Below are 17,220 nucleotides of genomic sequence, written 5' to 3'. Positions count from 1 at the left end.
TGGAGGTATAAGGGAAAACCTCATGGGGAAGGTGACATTTGAGTTGAGCCTTGAATACTGTGTGCAATTTTGAATGGAGGAGTAGAAAAAAGAAGAATGCTGAAGGTGCTTTTAAACTTGAAAGCAGTTAACCATGATTGCCCCTAGCAGACACAGTCCATGGCTTGCTCTTCCTTGCCAACAGAACACTAATCACGTGCTCCAGAGGAAGCTACATATCTTCCAGCTCCAGGAAGTGAATCTTGATTTGCCTAAATCAGCGCTGGAAATTCCATTCTCCTTGCCTGTCACTGGATCAGGCATAGGCCTGTGACACAATTCTGGCCAGTGAGATGTGAAGGAATGTCTGCTGGGAGAATTTTCTTCTTAATAAAGAGAGGAAACACTCCTCTTTTCCCCCCTGCTTCTGAGAGAAAAAACACAAAACAGAAAACCTGGTTTCTTGATGATGTCATCAACCCACTTGGAAAAAAACAAAAGCGTCTCTTGAATTAACCACTCTGAAATTGATCGAACATGAGACTTCTTGTTCCGTGAGAGGACAAAGTTTTCTTATTGTTCTAGTAATTTCTGGTTGGATTTTGTTGTCTTTGATGATGTTACTTGCAGCCAGAAATAATAGATCAGCATACCCCAACCGACCAGCCCATCTTTTTGAAATCTGCTTTTCCTTTCCACTGGTACAAACTGCTGCTAAATGTCACTCCTCTTGCCTCTGGTTCCTTTGCCTCATCAAGAATAAAGATTAAAAATGACAATATACTTAGCCATACATGCACATAGGAAGAAATAAAAGGTAATTTTTAAAATGAAAGAAAGCAATTACACAGTGAAATACCTTGACTATTTAATATCGTCACTCATTCCTGATCCTTTGGTTGAGAGGACTTGTTTCACTCTCATAGGACAGTAGAGGAATGAAAATATAAAAGAATAGAATGTAGGCAAGCCCAGGGGAAATGATATAAACTTCCACATTCACAGCAGTGCTGGAATTCTCTGGTAATTCCCATGGGAGCCAAGACTACCTCTGGAACAATCTAACTGTTGGAAACCACTAGTGTCTGGCAGGAAACCAACTAGAACAGGGTCAAAGGATGTGCCATTCTCATTCCTGAGCGTCTGCATCAATCCCAGGGGCCCAGGCCTGCCGCTAGCAACACTGCAAATAAGCAAAGACTGGCTCCAAACTCCACCCACTTTCTCATTCCCTTCTTTATCCTCCTCCTCTTTTTCTAGCTTTGATCTTCTTGGCTCTGTGCCTCCTCCCACTCCTCCCCCTCACCCCCCACTCGACAAATCACATCCTGCTTGCCAGATGAGCACAGAAGGTACTAAGCCACCTGCCTCGGGGCCCCTTGCGTTTCAATGGGGAGCTCTTACACACCCAAAGAAATGCTTCGTATTGCTTGAAATCCAAGCCTCTGGACAGGCAGTGGGGGACAAGCCACTCAAGCATAGCACTTCCTGTCTCATGCAAAGGCAGTGCAGGTGGGGTGAGGCACCAAGGAATACATCCGGGTCTCGCTGCCAACCAGTGGGGATGTACAGGCTCACAAGGACTTCACCTCAAACTCTAATGCTCTCTGCCCATTCACACAGAACTTACCCTCCTCTCATATATTCAAACTCCTGCTGCCTGGCTTATCCCTCTCACCTTCTGTCTCAGTTTAGATGTCCCTTCCTCCAGGAAGCCTTCCCAGATCGATCCCCTCTGACATAACCCATGACACTGAATGCCTACCTCCCCAACAACTTGTCATGCTGATTTGCCATCTGTGGCTACTCAGTAAACCGGTGCGCAGCGTAGCCCTGACATTTAGCAGGTGCTCAGTATATTGAATGAATGAATTAGTGAGTCAATGAATGAATGAATATTTGTTCACATACACTATAGTTCTCCAAAAAACATGACTGTCATGTTCCCCAGTGTACCCTCAACACCCAGTCCAGTGTTTAGGCCATGGAAGGCACACAATCATTATTCACTAATTGACCGAAAGAAGTCTTCAAAAGACAGGTACTTGGACCTATACTGCTGTTGATAATGTCCTGTTATCCTTATTGCAAGAGCAAGAAGCACAGCCCAGTGACCTTTTCTAGAGGATCAAGGATGGGGGACGGAGCAAGATGAAGGAGAAGCTCTAGGAGTTCAGCTGCCCAGGGCTATAGGGGTGGGCTCCTCTTCAACCACAGTTTTAGATTACTAGAGGTTCATAACCTGGGGCACACAGTGGGGCTTCAGAAGATCCGTGCATCCTCTGACACTTTAATCAAACATCCAAGCCTGTAGCTGTATGTACATTTTTCTGTAAGAGGGTCCATGGCTTTCAGTGAGCCTCAAAAGGCTGTAACACACAAAGAATCATTGCTCTACCTGAACTGTCCAATATGACAGCCACTAGCCACACGTGGCTATTTAAGTTTAAATGTAAGTTAAATTTTCAATGCCTCAGTTACACTAGTACCTGTCAGGTGTGCTCACTAGCCTCTCCCTATTGGACAGCCCCGATATAGAACGCTTTCATCACTGCATAAAGTTCTACAGAGCTTCTCTATAGCGGTAGCGTTACTCCGGATTCAACGTACAGACAAGATTTGTTTAAGACATGTAGTCCTTTTGTACAGTGAGTTGCCATCCTTTAGAAATGAAAGCAGACATCCGAGATCCTGACTTCTTTTGAGACCATCTGCCAACTTGGGGCCTGCACTCCTCCTGGCAGCCGGAGTGCACAGGGCTGCTCTGTTAAGATGGTCCCTCGTCATGTCGACGTCATCTGCTCGGCCCTCCACCACATTTGAGTTTGCGACCCTTGTTTCTAGGAGACCTCGCCCACCCGGGTCTCCTTCCAGTCTCTTTGCGTTTCTAATCACACTCCAAGTTTGGGTAAGTGGGGTTGAGTTTGTTTTAAGAGCATTTCTTGGGGCGGCGTCTGGGGCTGAGATTCGGGCTCCCAGCTGGAAGCTGGGGAGAGCCAGCGCCTCCCTCCGTTCAGTTCTATGGAACCGAAAGGGGAGAGGGAATTTTACCCCAAACATCTGTTGCTTGACAAAGAACTTCCCGGTCTTCTTACCAGCCCGCCAGTCCCCAGCCCAGTCCGCCTGGGCCCGCCCCTCGCGACGAGATCGCGGGGAGGGGCCGAGGCGAAACCCGAGCCCTGCGCCCACCACCCGGGCGGGCGACGTGGCTCCGCGGCCCCGGCTTCCCCCCGCAGCCCGGCGGCCAATGGGCGCGTGAGCAGGGCCGACTGGCGCTCCCCTGCCCGCTGCCTGGGGCGCGCCCCTCCGCTCTGGCACTGGGCGGGCGCTGGCCGAGGGGCCGGCCCGTCCCCTCCCTCCTCGCGCTGGCCCCAGCCCAGCCGCCGCCGCCGCCGCGCTCGCTCGAGCACGCATTCCCGAGCCGCCGCTCTCATCGCTTGCTCGGTCCCTCCCCGCGGGCCGCTCTCCGCTCCCGACGATGGCGCGCGGCGGCCGCGGTTGCCACCTGGGGCTGGCCCTGGGGCTGCTGCTGGCTCTGGTGCTGGCCCCCCCGGCGCTGCGGGCCAAGCCCACGGTGCGCAAGGAGCGCGTGGTGCGGCCCGACTCGGAGCTGGGCGAGCGGCCGCCCGAGGACAACCAGAGCTTCCAGTACGACCACGAGGCCTTCCTGGGCAAGGAGGACTCCAAGACCTTCGACCAGCTCACCTCGGAGGAGAGCAAGGAGAGGCTGGGGTGAGGCCGCGCTCGGGGGCTCCGCAGGTGCCCGCGGGGCCACTCGCGCGGGAGCCGCGCGGACCGCCAGCCGCAAAGCGAAAGAGAAATCGGGCGCCGGGACCCAAGGGCGGGGACCCGGCGGGCCCGGCGGCTGGGCTGGGGCAAAGTTGCCCGCGGGCCCCGGGACCCTGCGTGCTGATCGCCGCCGGGGCCGGGGTGGCTTCCCGGGGGGAGGCGAGAACGTGGCAGCGGTCGCGGGAGCCAGGACGGCCAGGGCCCGCCCCCTCCCCTGGGTTGCATCAGAAGGGAGGGGAGAGAGCGTACAAAAGAAAAATTTGTCCACGGTGGCCTTTTAGTGACATGAGTTCTTCCCCACCCTCCCGGTTTCTCTCTTTCCCCCGCATAACAAGAGAGGAGGGCATGAGACACTGCTAAGGTCTCAAGAATTATCATTAAAGGGTAGAAGATGAAGGGGCAGCCGGATAGGGTTGATTCCTGGCCTATGTCCCTGGGCCGGGACTGGGGTGTTCTTGCCTTCTGCTTTATCGCCCCAATATCGGAAGTAAGGGGTATAAAAATCCTGTTGTTAAGAAGGGAGGGGCATTTGGGGACGGGGGGTGGAAATGGAAACTGGTCCTCCTTTCTGTTTCCAGTAGTTTCTGATGGCAGCAGAGGCACCCAGTCTTTTGGCAGCTGGGGGCAAAAAGCTGGAGGGTGGTGTGGTGACAGGTTGTGAATTTCACTGTTGAAGGCAGTTGAGTCAGGAACCAAACCTGGGAAACAAAACTTGGGTACATCTCAGTGCACCCTCTCCGCGGCCCCTGGGGAGACACTTGAGCTTTGTGCAAAGGTATCTGGGAACCCTTCCACAGAGGAATCAGCAGTCAGCCTGATCCCAGATGGAGACCCGTCTAGGGAGGGTCCCAAGAGCCCTGCCTACTGGGCACCAGGCCTCCAGGAATCTGGTTCCTGGGGGTGGAGGGTCTTTCTGGCCTGTTGCACAAAAAAAGAACACAGCCATCCTTGTGCTGATGGGGGCTACCAAAGGCCAATGTGGTTGGTTAGAATATGAGGCTAAATTATACCTATTGTGTAGGTGCACCATCTGCCTGCTCTGATAAAAACATCTTTGAGCTTCAAAGTCACCTCCCAACAGTCACCTTTTATTTTGCAGAGAAGTACTTTCTCTTCCAGTTTGGGCTTTAACAAAGGGAGCCATTGATGAGTTCAGTCCATTGTATTGCCTTGAGGCACTTGGAAGCTGATTTATTCTGGGGCACCGGGTGGCAGCCGTTTGTCACCAGGGAGGAGGAGGAGAGGTTTGAGGGATTGGAGTAGGGAACTGCACTTTGCAGTCGTAAGGCTTCCAGTTCAATGCCTTCATCATGATGAGTAAGAGAGCAAGTGGTGATGAGCAAGTGGTAATGGAGTTGGTCTGCATTTGACCCTTGTATGAACACCTTAGCTGCATTCATTTTTTTAAAATTTAATTTTATTTATTTTTTATACAGCAGGTTCTTATAAGTTATATATTTTATACATAATAGTGTATATATGTCAGTCTGCATCCATTTATTCACACAACTAACATTTGAATGGCTACTGTATTCCAGGTACCGTGTTAGATACCTGACAACTACAAAAATAAAACCTTACGTTCTAGGCCATAAAGTACTTATAATCATATGCGGAGGGGAGAGGTTCAAGCAGGTGCTACGCATAATTGCTGTGATGGTGGCATGTAAGCCACAATGGCCGCATCTCGGAGAAAAGGAGCTCCCTAAGGCTTCGGGTTGGAGAAAGTAACTTGGGGGTTTGGGAAGTCACCTGACCAGAGCTTGTGGCACGACTCAGAGGTTACCAGGAGTATAAGCAGGGAAAGGCATCTGAAGAGAGAACAGCCTGCTTATACAGGTTTTGAAATCTGTTCTTGTGGATTCGGGGTGTTGGGACAGTAAAGGGACAGGGCAGGAAAAGTGGGAGGTGGGAGTGGCGAGGAGGCCGAGGGCAGAGCAGGAAGGACCTCTGTGAGGTGGAGATTAGACGTTATTCTGTACATGGTAGAAATGTCATCATCCCAAAAATTCATTAGGAAAGTTGGACTGGCAGTAGGGCAGAGAACATAACTGAGGCACGGATGGCAAGACCAGGGGCACAGGGTGGCCGTGCGCGCCTAAGTCAGGCACAGCGGGAGAGGGTAAACGCAGAGCCACGTTGGAGGTGGGACTGACAGCGCTTGCTTTTGGCTCAGCGTCAGGGTGGGTGGGGGAGAGGAGGGGGCAGTCAAGGGCGGCATCCGTTTTCTGGCCTTGAGCCACTGGATGGGTAGTGGACACACCGCTCACCTATAAGGTAAATCTGGGCTAAATGCAGAGGAGGCTGGAGCATTGGAAATGATGGGTGCGGTATGGGACTGGCAGAGCGTAAGAAGCCATTTCTCTGTCCACAGCTCCTGGTGCAACAGTCCCCTCCAAGTCCGGACTGCAGAGGCAGGAGCATGACTGGATCCAGGCAGCTTTGTCACCACCATCTGCCCATAGATTCTGAAAACATGACAGCTCTAAGGCCCCTGAAGACAAAAAAAAAAAAAAAAAGTGGGGACCCAGAGGCTTCATGCAGTCACAAATGTGCTACGCAGTCTGAGAAAAAAATGTAAATTACTTGCCAACATTTAACATCAAAGCGATTTCCCATACAGCCCCCGATTTCCGGCTTCTCTTGACACCCATGGCCCATTTTTCCATGAGGCAGTCATTGTCTGGAGCAGAGCTGGGCAGCCTTATTGGCAGCTGTCAGGGGATCCCCGGGCTCCCAGGACGCTTTGCTTACTTCCATTACCTGTTACCTGTTTGTTGAGTTCTCCATCCTCCTGTGGAGGGGATTGTCATCCTTAGTGAGGAAAGGCACACATTCTCTCCTCTACTCCTCACAACATTCCTTGTAAAGTAGGTGTTCCATTTACAGATGGGGAAACTGAGACTCAGAGAGTCAAGTCAGTTGCCCAGGATCACACAGGACTAGGGTCCAGGTGTTCTGATTATAGCATTTGGTTTATTTACATCATAGCCTCCTATCCCTAGAGCTCATGTTTGATATTTTTAAAGGGAGAGGTTAAGATTATATATGCTTCCAACAGATATTTATTGAGCGCCCACTACGTGTCAGGCTGAGCTATGTCCTGGATATTTCTTTGGCATAGATTAGATGCTGTCCTTTCCAGAAAAACAGGTTGTATACTGTCTGATGTCGTTTGGTCTTTGCTGGTTTGAGATTCTGCCTCTCAGTTGGCTTTGGATAACGATGGGCATGCCACCACTGTGTCCCCAGGACTGGAGCAGAGTCTGGAGCACAGTAGGTAGGCTGAACACTGCACTGTGTTGAAAGAATTCTGCTGTGTCTAGCTGTGATTTCCTGGAAGGAAGATACTTGAGGTTTAGTCTTTTGGTCTTGAGACCTGTTAAAATTGCAAATGAAGGGACAAGTCAAAGCTGTTAGTAAAGTTTACACCTTCCCGAGAAACAGGAGCTTGGGCTACCCAGGTTCGGATAGGAGATGGAGATTTAAGTGCTAATGAATTCATTTCCATTTCTAATTGATCAAAGAGTAACTGCCGATTTGAACTTCTGTTCACAGTAAGAAAGATATAATTCCAGCCCAAAGCAAAGAAACAAATCCCTAATTAGCCTGTATGACATCATCCCAGGTAAATGGACTACTAGGGTAAAACTTCCTGAAACATTGGAAATAGCTTGCAGGTGTCTTTGAAGTTTCCTTCAGGGATGGCATCCCTAGCTTGGGGCCTTTTGGCCTAGAGATGGACACTGTTGAGTTCCCAGCCTGAAGTTTGCTCTGGACAGGGGTTTGGGGTGCCTTAGTGAAGTCCAGTGGGGAATTGCTGGAACCTGGGCCAGCTGTGGAGCAGGAGATGCCAGTGGGCATAGGGGTCTTCACCCTAAGAGCGAGGGGTTGAGGCCCCTGCAGCTGCTTAGCTGGTCAAGTTTCTTGAATAAATGTCAAGGCTCTTTCATCCCTGACTGGTTTTTTTTTTTTTTTTTTTTTGGCTGTGTTGGGTCTTCGTTGCTGCGCGCAGGCTTTCCCTAGTTGCGGTGAGCAGGGGCTACTGTTCGTTGCGGTGCACAGGTTTCTCATTGCAGTGGCTTCTCTTGTCGCAGGGCACGGGCTCTAGGCGCGAAGGCTCAGTAGTTGTGGCTCGCGGGCTCTAGAGTGCAGGCTCAGTAGTTGTGACACACGGGCTTAGTTGCTCCGCGGCATGTGGGATCTTCCCGGACCACGGCTCGAACCCGTGTCCCCTGCATTGGCAGGTGGATTCTTAACCACTGCACCACCAGGGAAGCCCCTCATCCCTGGCATTTTCTGCTTTGTCCAAGATCTGGTCTCCTCCTGCTTTAAGTTTCAAGTCTTTGAATCCAAAGTGGTGAGATTAAAAAAAACAAAAAAATCCACTTATTTTTTGGTTGGTTTAGTTAGAATCTTCCATCTTTTTCATTGGGCTTAGAGCCAGAGGACATGGATTCTTACCACAGTGGTACCAAATACTCCCTCATTGCTCTAAAATGAGGGAGTTAGACTATATCAGAGAAGACTTCTAGGTTTCATCTTACAAATCAACTCACTCAGTTTCTGCAGAGCACTGTGTTGAGAAGGATTCTGAGGCCACATCAAGGGTTTTTATCAGGACAGAAGGGCCTGATCCACTAGTAATGTCTGCCATTGGCATTGGGTGGTTGTGGGGAAGGCATATCATCCTTGGAAAAGATAAACTTCAAGATCCTTTCCAGCACCGTCGGATCATTGATTTTATTTTAGCATTTATGCATCTTAGATTCTGCAGGTGTTTGATCTCTTTCTGGAGCAGGATCACACAAGCCTTGATAATAGCCTTGTGGGTTTTTTTTTTAACTACAGGAAGATTGTCGATCGAATTGACAGTGATGGGGATGGCTTTGTCACCACCGAGGAGCTGAAAACCTGGATCAAACGGGTGCAGAAAAGGTACATCTACGATAATGTCGCCAAAGTCTGGAAGGATTATGATCGGGACAAAGACGATAAAATTTCCTGGGAAGAATACAAACAAGCCACCTACGGTTACTACCTAGGTAAGAGGTGCTGCAAGAGCAATTACACAGCTGGGGCCTGTGTAACAAGCTTCTTGTGGGAAACTATACTGTCTCATCATATCTACCCGCTTTGGGGAGACATCTCAACCTCCTAAGTAAAAACTGCATGTGTAACATCCTGCTCTGCTTACTAAGAATACACCAAGTTGCTTACTGTGAGTGAACTTGTAGGTGGAAGGGGGCAAGGGTCTAATAAAAAATAAACTGCTCCCTAACCTGAGCTTACAGTCTCAGAGGTACACCCAGAGAACAAAGCAGAGAGGAAGCATGTTTTATGTTACAGTTTCAGAATGCTGCCGAGTTTCAGGTAGCAAGGACCAAGTAAGCTGGAACAGTCCAGGAAGGCTTCCTGGTGGAGGGTGGCTTGGGAACTGGGCCTTAAAGAATGGATTTGTATCTGGAGAGATAGAGACGGGTGGGGAAGGTGGGTCAGCTGGAGGGGCAAAGGTGCAGCAATGCATTCAGCAATGCCCTGGAGGGGCAGGGTTTGGACATAAGTCATGCTTGTTTTGGAGGAATGATGGAGGGGGTGTGTGCCCAGCACTGGGTGCAGACCTGCTAGGTGTCTGGCAGAGCCGAGAGGGGACAGGCCTGAGGAGAACCAAAGACACATACACTGCCAGCCAGATTAAGAGAGGTCTTGAAAAGAGTCGAAGGGACATTTAGAATAGATGTCCTGGGTACTAGGGAGCCTCTGTATGTTCTGGATCAAAGAATATAATGAAAGTAGGGTTCTGCAGAGAGAAGTATGGCATTAATATGGTCTCAAGCCTATGCTTTTCACCGCTTGCTGTAATGCCCCTAACAAGTCTTTAGGGCATGGACTGTATGGTGGTATGGAGGGACAGACACTAGAGGCATTCTGAAATAAAATGTTTCGAAGAACTCGATAGGTCAGGACCTTTTGTCTTCTATGTACCATTTGGCGTGAAGGAGGAGTGATGTGGGAGAAAACGCCTTAAGCGCCCGGTTTTCACGTTTCTGTGTACACCCTCCAGGAAACCCCACAGAGTTTCATGATACTTCAGATCATCACACCTTTAAAAAAATGCTGCCACGTGACGAGAGAAGGTTCAAGGCTGCAGACCTCGATGGTGACCAGACAGCCACCCGGGAGGAGTTCACCGCCTTTCTGCACCCTGAGGAGTTTGAGCATATGAAGGAAATTGTGGTTTTGGTAAGATATAGAAAGAGCCTGCGCTGGCAAAAGACCAGGACGAAAGCTGCACGGAAACCTTGTCCCTTCCTGCAAAGTGAGAACGTTCTTCAGCCTGAAGGGGATGGGACAAGGACCCTGAAGTGGAATACACCGGAATACCTGTGTACCCAGGAGATCAGTCAGGGCAGGGTAGCTGCCGTAGCAAGTAGCCCCCAATCCCAGCCATTTAACACAATCAAAGGTTATATCCAGTCCCGGCAGATGGTCCCGGTCAGGTGGATCTCCTGGGCAGTTCTTCTCCAGTGTTGTCAGGCTCCCAGTCTACTTCCATCTTGTCCTCCACCATCCTGTGGCTTTGAGGTCATCCTGGCCACTACCAGCTGGTAGATAGAAGAAGAGAAGGACCGAGGAGGAGGCATGGCCTGCCTTCACTGTCCCGAGGGCTCCTGCCACACATAACAAGGCAGGGGAATGCAGTCTAGATGTGTGCCCAGAAAGAACAAATGTGCTTAGTGAGCAACGAGCTCTCTGTCCTATCTGAGGGAAAAACAAAAAGACTCAGAAATGGAATGCATTGTACTGTCAAATCATACAGAAACTCAAAGTCGGACCATGCTTGGAAAGGATGCTCCCCTTGGAGTATATTTGCTTTCCAGTGTCTTGTTGGGTCCCACCTGTCTTCGTTTTCCACGACAGTAACATAAATGCTATCACCTGTTTTCAGGGCCGATATCCCAAGGCAGTTCCAATTGTTTTGATGCTGGGAGACAACCAGCTCTGGACCCAGTCGTGGATGGGCTCACTCTTGCCTCATGCTTCATCCTTATGACCACAGTGACCCCAGGGACTGGGCAGTGGCTTTAAGAATCATTCCTTTTTACCACCCAACACCTACTTAATGATAGCTAATCTGACACAAGACGGTGAAGATGGGGAAGTGGATTATGGGCTTCTGATTGGCTCTGTTCTCAGGTTAGCCATTTTCTCCAGGATGCCTTTGAGTTTCTGTGACATGGACAGTAGACTCATTTAATTAGCAGAAAACCTAGTTAAGAAGTCAAATGTATGGATACTAAATACACAACATAATACATTCGGAAGTCAGATATACTTTTAGTTTCTAATTGCCCAAAATAGTTCCGTATTTTTCTGACACCAACTCGGTGTTCAGGGTCCAGTCAGCACTGGAATCTGTCTTTGTGATCATTTTAGTCCAGTGGTTCTCAGGCTGGGTTCCTCCCAGTACACAGAGATGATCTGGCCGGAGGGTGGAGACGGTTGACCTGGCAGGGCTTCCTGATATAATTAGAGTGCCTCTGGGCTTGTAGGTACATTTTCAGTTGCAGAGAGGGTGCTGCTTTTAAAATCCCCCTCCCCCCTTTGCTTCCTAGGAGACTCTGGAGGACATCGACAAGAATGGGGATGGCTTTGTAGATCAGGATGAGTATATTGGTAAGTGCTGGCCTGGAGTCTTGCTCCAGTGTCCCAACTGGGCAGCGTCCTCCACCCACATGTCTGGCTACTTTCCTCAGATGACTCTTTCAGCAGCAGCTGTAAGTCTGTAGGTGTCACTCCTGTGACTTCCCAGTGAGAGGGGCTTGTCACACCAGCCCTAGCGGTGCAGATTCAGGGAGGCATTCTTAGTGGAGCAGAGCCCAAAAGGCTGGCCGCACCCCAGGGCTGGCCAGCAGTTGATCCCTCGGCTCTGAGAGGTGCCCTTCATCACTCCGTGTAGTTCTACCTTTGCGAAATGAGACTGGAGATCCCAGAGATGTACAGTGAAGCTAGAGCGGACAGTCTCAGGGGACAGACTTTACAACAGACTGTTAGCCAGCGGGGCCTAGAAACTGGGTGGACGGAGCTGTGGTCAACAGAACTGTTTACATGCCCGAGTTCTCTGCAGAAAGGCATTCCTTCTTAGGTAAATCCTTTTACAAAGTGCACGATTGCCCCATAATATAGCCGTCTTACGCCTCTGGTTTTTGGTCTTTCATTGGGAGTACTGTTCCTAGTTTTTTGTTCTGAAGGGCTCCACTTAAGCAACATCAAGAAGTGTGTTTGCAGGTAACTGAGCCCTGGCTGAATGAGGCTCCAATTAGTGCCCCGGGTCAGACACCGCCCAGGAGCCCTCCCAGCATGAAGGACTAGAGAAGGCGGCAGGGATATTTCCATTTGATCCTCTGCGGCTGCTACTTCAGTGCTTTGGCACGTGGCCCCAGCTGCAGGCCACCTTCTCGTGATAGCTCTTCTTTTCCCAAGTCTCAGTAAAGTAAAAGCTGGAAAATCATTTGAAGGATGCGATGGATATAATTTTTGTGCAGATTTTTTTTTTTTTTGTGGTACGCGGGCCTCTCACCGCTGTGGCCTCTCCCGTGGCGGAGCACAGGCTCCGGACGCGCAGGCTCAGCGGCCATGGCTCACGGGCCCAGCCGCTCCGCGGCATGTGGGATCTTCCCCGACCGGGGCACGAACCCGTGTCCCCTGCATCGGCAGGCGGACTCCCAACCGCTGCGCCACCAGGGAAGCCCATTGTGCAGGTATTTAACAGAGGCAGTTAATTACCTTTCAACGTAAAAGAAGAGCCCGTGTTGCCATCAGTCTCTGGTGTGTGGTTGTACTACTTTGCCACCCCATACAGAAGAATAAGTGCCTTCTGAATGAAGAGCAAAGTTTCTTCTAATCGTTTGGAATTATATTTGATCTGAAGAACCAAACGTTGTCCCCCTCTGTCTGTGGTAACAGATGGGCAGCTCTCGCCACAGTAATTAAAGCCACCTCGGTGGCACTACCTTTCTTTGTAGAATAACCAATGCTGACAGCCCCGTCATCAGTGCAAGCAGCAGAGCCTGCCTCAGGCCTGGTACACGTGCGTGTGCGGGAAGGTTCAGATCCCCAGACACCTTGACAGTGGTGGCGGAATTAGACTGACAGGGAAGGCTGACTGATTAAAACGATGTAGCACTTTTGATTAAAACTAGGTGCTCTCCCCACCCTCCTCCTGATCTGCATTGAAAGGGTGCAAAGTCAGGGGCAAACTCTTTGAGCGGCTTTGTCTAAAAGAAACATTCCATTCTTTACACTGGCAGAGAGGGAGGTAGGCTCATTGTTCTTGAAAACTGAATTCTGAGTGACTTGGAGTCAGAGAGACCGGATGTCCAGACTTGTCTAGCAAGTGACTTCAATTTATGGAGGAGCCTTCTCGGCAGGCAGAGACAAGTGGAAACCGGTGGTGATGTAGCGTAGTGGGAAGAACACTGGAATTAAGAGTCCTGGCTTCTCCGCTTACTAGCTTTGAGACCCTGTGGGAGTCGTGTAATCACTCAGTATAAGCCTGTTTCCTTATCTGTAAAACGGGAAGACACAGCAGCCATGTTTCCAGGATGGTGTGGGTCTACTTGTAGTTGAACGCAGGGTCTTGCCTCTCTTTTTCCTTCGTTCACTACCTACTGTCTCTACCATCTGACATTTCCAAGCTGTTTCCATCAAAAGAGAAATTGCCCTCAGGGTATCTCTTTTCCAAGAAGATCTAGTAGCTTAGCAAACAATGGATAAACTTTGCCTTCTTTTTCCTTTCCCTGCCATTTTCTAAAAGGAGGGTATTTATCTATCTTATAAAATTGCTATAAGGATGAAATAAAATATATGTGAAAGCCCCCTGGAAATGATATAAACAACAATTGTAGTAAACACAGTGGTTAAGACAATGGGTTGGAAGCAGCGTGCCCATGTTCCTGTGTAGCCTACTGCATTCTCATACTAGCTGTGGGTCCTTGGGTTAAGGCTGTGCCTCGGTGTTTTCATCTATAAAGTGGGAATAACGACACCTAACTTCATAGGATTGTAATGAAAAATCAAATTTAAAAAAGTATGTGCTTTACACAGCATCTGGACCATAGAAAGTGCTGTTATTGGTCATTGTTATTAGTTTTCACCTGTATAGTTCCAGGCTGGGTTGTAGAGGGCTTTCACATTTGACCTTCATAATAACCTTCTGAGTAATAAGTTACTGTCTCCACTTTACAGACGAGGCACTGAACTAAGTCAAAAGCCAGGATTCATCTTCTGGCTCCCAAGCACAGTTCTTTCTCGCCCACTAAGTGGCCTTCATAGTGGATAAATCATTGCATTATTTACCCAAGAGACTGCCCCCAGGTGTCTGGTTAGGTCTCTAGATTGCTAGAGGTCAGGTTTTCTTGGACTTACCTTCCCACTTGTCTTTATAACCAAGAACAGCCTTTCCTTCCAGCTGATATGTTTTCCCACGAGGAGAATGGCCCTGAGCCAGACTGGGTGCTGTCAGAACGGGAGCAGTTCAATGAATTCCGAGATCTGAACAAGGACGGGAAGCTGGACAAAGATGAGATCCGCCACTGGATCCTCCCACAAGACTATGACCACGCACAGGCTGAGGCCAGGCACCTGGTGTATGAGTCGGACAAAAATAAGGTATTTCAGCATCCTCTGGAATCATTCCTTGAAGGGAGACAGTTTACATAAGATTGGTTCTGTTTGCTTCTTTGATGTTTGCCTTGGCCCATGTGGCCGTGTCCTTATTGACTTCTCTCATTCCTGCCCTACATCAGAGACCTGTGAACTTCAGCCAACACCGTGATAACCCACGGTGAGCTCATTAGGCCCAGACGTTCCTGTTCCTGAAGAGTCTGCTGTGGGTCACACTTAACGTTCACTGCCATCTCCTAGGATCGCAGAACCGGTCACTTTGTTGGCTGTGGGCAGGCATGGATTTAAGAGGTGTGCCCTGTGTTGCCCTAGGACAAGCTTGTTCATCCATTCATTCAGTCAGCAGACACTCTTCAGACATCTGCAGCATGTGAGGCAGAAGGAAGCCCATCACATTAAAGTCTCGGCATCCTCAGGCCAGCTCACCGTGCTGGCTCCGAGCCAATATCTCTTGGTCAGTATCCAAATAAATAAATAAATAAAGAAGATTTAGAAAGAAGTCCTGCCTCTTCCCATTTTGATCACAGCTGCAAATTCTCGGGAGACAGTCAAGTTTTGCAGTCAAGCCATAAAAGGGAAGTAGAATTCTTTGGGCCCTGTCTTGGGAATGCCAGCACTGTGTGTAGACATAACTGGACTCCGGCTCCTCAATTCCTTGAGGACTTTTCTGATATATTTTAGCACAGCTTTTGTAGCAGGAGGCTGTTCCAATTTGGGGTTTTGCAGGGCAGTGATGGTAGATGAAGGAGGTACCTAGTAGCTTATTATGAAATGTAATATTTTAAATGTTGCAGATCAATGAAATACCATGAGCTTCATGCTGTGATGACTCCGAGTGACCAGAGTTTCTGTGACAGAGCTCTTTTCTCTCTCCTGCAGGATGAAAAGCTCACTAAAGAGGAGATCTTGGACAACTGGAACATGTTTGTTGGAAGTCAGGCTACTAATTATGGGGAAGATCTCACCAAAAACCATGATGAGCTTTGATGCACATTCACCATAATATGACAGACTGTCATAGGCTTTCTTTTATTGTCCTGGATAATTGCTACAATTATCTCATTTACAGCAGTTGTGTCCCCCCCAAAAGCAAGTTTATCACCTCAGATTGGGGTTAAAATTATTTTTTACTCAATATTTGCTGGAAAATAGTCATCACTGATCTTTGAGTAAGGTTTCTGTCCAAACACATTAAAATCTTGGTAAATTACAATGCTCTGTGGGGATACATTGCTAAAACATGACTTTTTAGCTTTTTCCATGAAATTTGAACTGAAGGGGAATAAAATTTGAAAAAGCCCTATTATTCAGAAGTTGGGTGAGCGGGGAGAGGGCACTATAGGGAGTGACTGCTATGTATTTTAACTGCAGAGTTTTTACATTTGCCACTGTTAAATAATTGGTGAGGGAAAATTCTGATTAAGCTTCAGTGGTATCTCATCCTACACAGGCTTCTTTCAGAGCAAGGCTGATATTTCAAATTCTTCTTCTTGACTTTGTACTCTGAGCTGTTACTGTAAGTGGCATATAAATCTCTGTGCATTCTTCTATATGGACCTGCTAATGTGCACAACAGATCCACCCATCTTTGTTTTTTGTTTTGTCTTTGTTTTTTACAATAAGAAGCAGTTAAGAAAGGTTATGTGAAAAAGAAAGGAATTTTAAAGGTAGGGAGAAAAGATGAATGTCAGGCATTTGAAGAACTACAGGAAAATGGTAAACACTTTATCATACTTGAGAAATTTTTCTTGACATGTAAATGAAGCAGATCTGATCTTTGAAAAAGTGAATAGAAATCCAATCCATTTCCTTGCTGATCTCTGATAGGAATAGGGAGTAGGGTCCTAGGAAAGCCTGCTTAGTGGAGCTCTGGAACCCATCTCATCCAGTCCTGGTGAATCCACAACCCTTGGACCTGCCCTGGGACCACTTACACCATGTAATTGACAAAGCAGGTTCCAAGCCACTGGCTGAACTGGAAGAAATAACTTTTACAGGTTGGACTTCCACCTTATAAGGAGAAAGTGAATGAAATAAAGGATCCCTCTGAGGATTTTCTACTGTGTCCTGTGGTGTTTGACTTCATATGTACCATTTGTGACATTATTCACTGTTGATAGAGAATTTAACAGTGGGATGAGATGACATGAGTAAGATTATAAAAGTTTTGCATTTTAAAAATCCAACTATTAGAATGTTCAGAACATATTCATATTTACTTATTTAATACATATATACTTCTCTATGCTAATTAGAGAACGTGCAGGTCATTTTAATGGTAAGACCTTTCAGAGACAGGTTTCAGTTGGAGGAAAATCTGGACTTCTTATCAAGGCCTAGGAGGCCCTATAGCAACTGGTCCCTTCCCAACTCATCAGCCCCACTCCCTTTCACCTCCCATAGCAGTCCCACTGACTTTCTGGTCCTCAAACACACCAAGTTCATTTCCAGGTTGGGCCCTTTGCACTTGCTATCCTTCTGATCTGGAACCCCCATCTCACACATACTGGGGTAACTCAAAACATACTTCCTCAGCAGGACCTTCCCGACTCCATTATTTGTAGCAGTCCCATTTGAGTCCCCGTCTCATTTCCCTGTCTTATTTTCTCCTTGGTATGTACCTATTGCCATTTATATTTGTCTCCTAGGGCTACCATACAAATTACCACAAAAGAGGGTGGCTTTCAACAACAGAAACTCACAGTGCAGGCTGGAGTCTGAAATCAAGGTGTTGGCAGGACTGGGCTCCTGAATGCTCTAGGGGAG

General features: G+C 48.4%; 1 protein-coding gene across 3 annotated transcripts; it reads left to right on the top strand.

Annotated features, from left to right (window-relative positions):
• The first annotated feature begins 3,234 nt into the window (after positions 1 to 3,234).
• RCN1 (reticulocalbin 1) lies at positions 3,235 to 16,507 on the top strand. 3 transcript variants are annotated; one of them, XR_016393806.1, is made up of 7 exons: positions 3,235 to 3,711; positions 8,620 to 8,813; positions 9,833 to 10,011; positions 11,385 to 11,445; positions 14,240 to 14,439; positions 14,767 to 14,908; positions 15,334 to 15,436. XR_016393806.1 is itself a non-coding variant. In XM_089915001.1 (6 exons), the coding sequence occupies exons 1-6, from the start codon at positions 3,458 to 3,460 to the stop codon at positions 14,616 to 14,618; spliced, it is 930 nt and encodes a 309-aa protein (XP_089771127.1). In that variant the 5' UTR covers positions 3,237 to 3,457; the 3' UTR covers positions 14,619 to 14,755. The 3 variants fall into 3 exon arrangements, 2 of the variants coding, with proteins under 2 accessions (XP_089771127.1, XP_022439409.2); XM_089915001.1 differs by lacking the exons at positions 14,767 to 14,908; positions 15,334 to 15,436 and adding an exon at positions 14,577 to 14,755 and having other exon boundaries at positions 3,237 to 3,711; XM_022583701.3 differs by lacking the exon at positions 14,767 to 14,908 and having other exon boundaries at positions 3,268 to 3,711; positions 15,334 to 16,507.
• Positions 16,508 to 17,220: the final 713 nt, after the last annotated feature.

This window comes from Delphinapterus leucas, chromosome 7, assembly GCF_059928025.1.
Source record: "Delphinapterus leucas isolate spDelLeu-1000000601 "Yukka" chromosome 7, BTC_Dleu_Yukka2, whole genome shotgun sequence".
NCBI classification, from domain to species: domain Eukaryota; kingdom Metazoa; phylum Chordata; class Mammalia; order Artiodactyla; family Monodontidae; genus Delphinapterus; species Delphinapterus leucas.
Note: the sequence above shows the minus strand (reverse complement) of the source record. Positions and strands in the feature narration are given on the sequence as shown.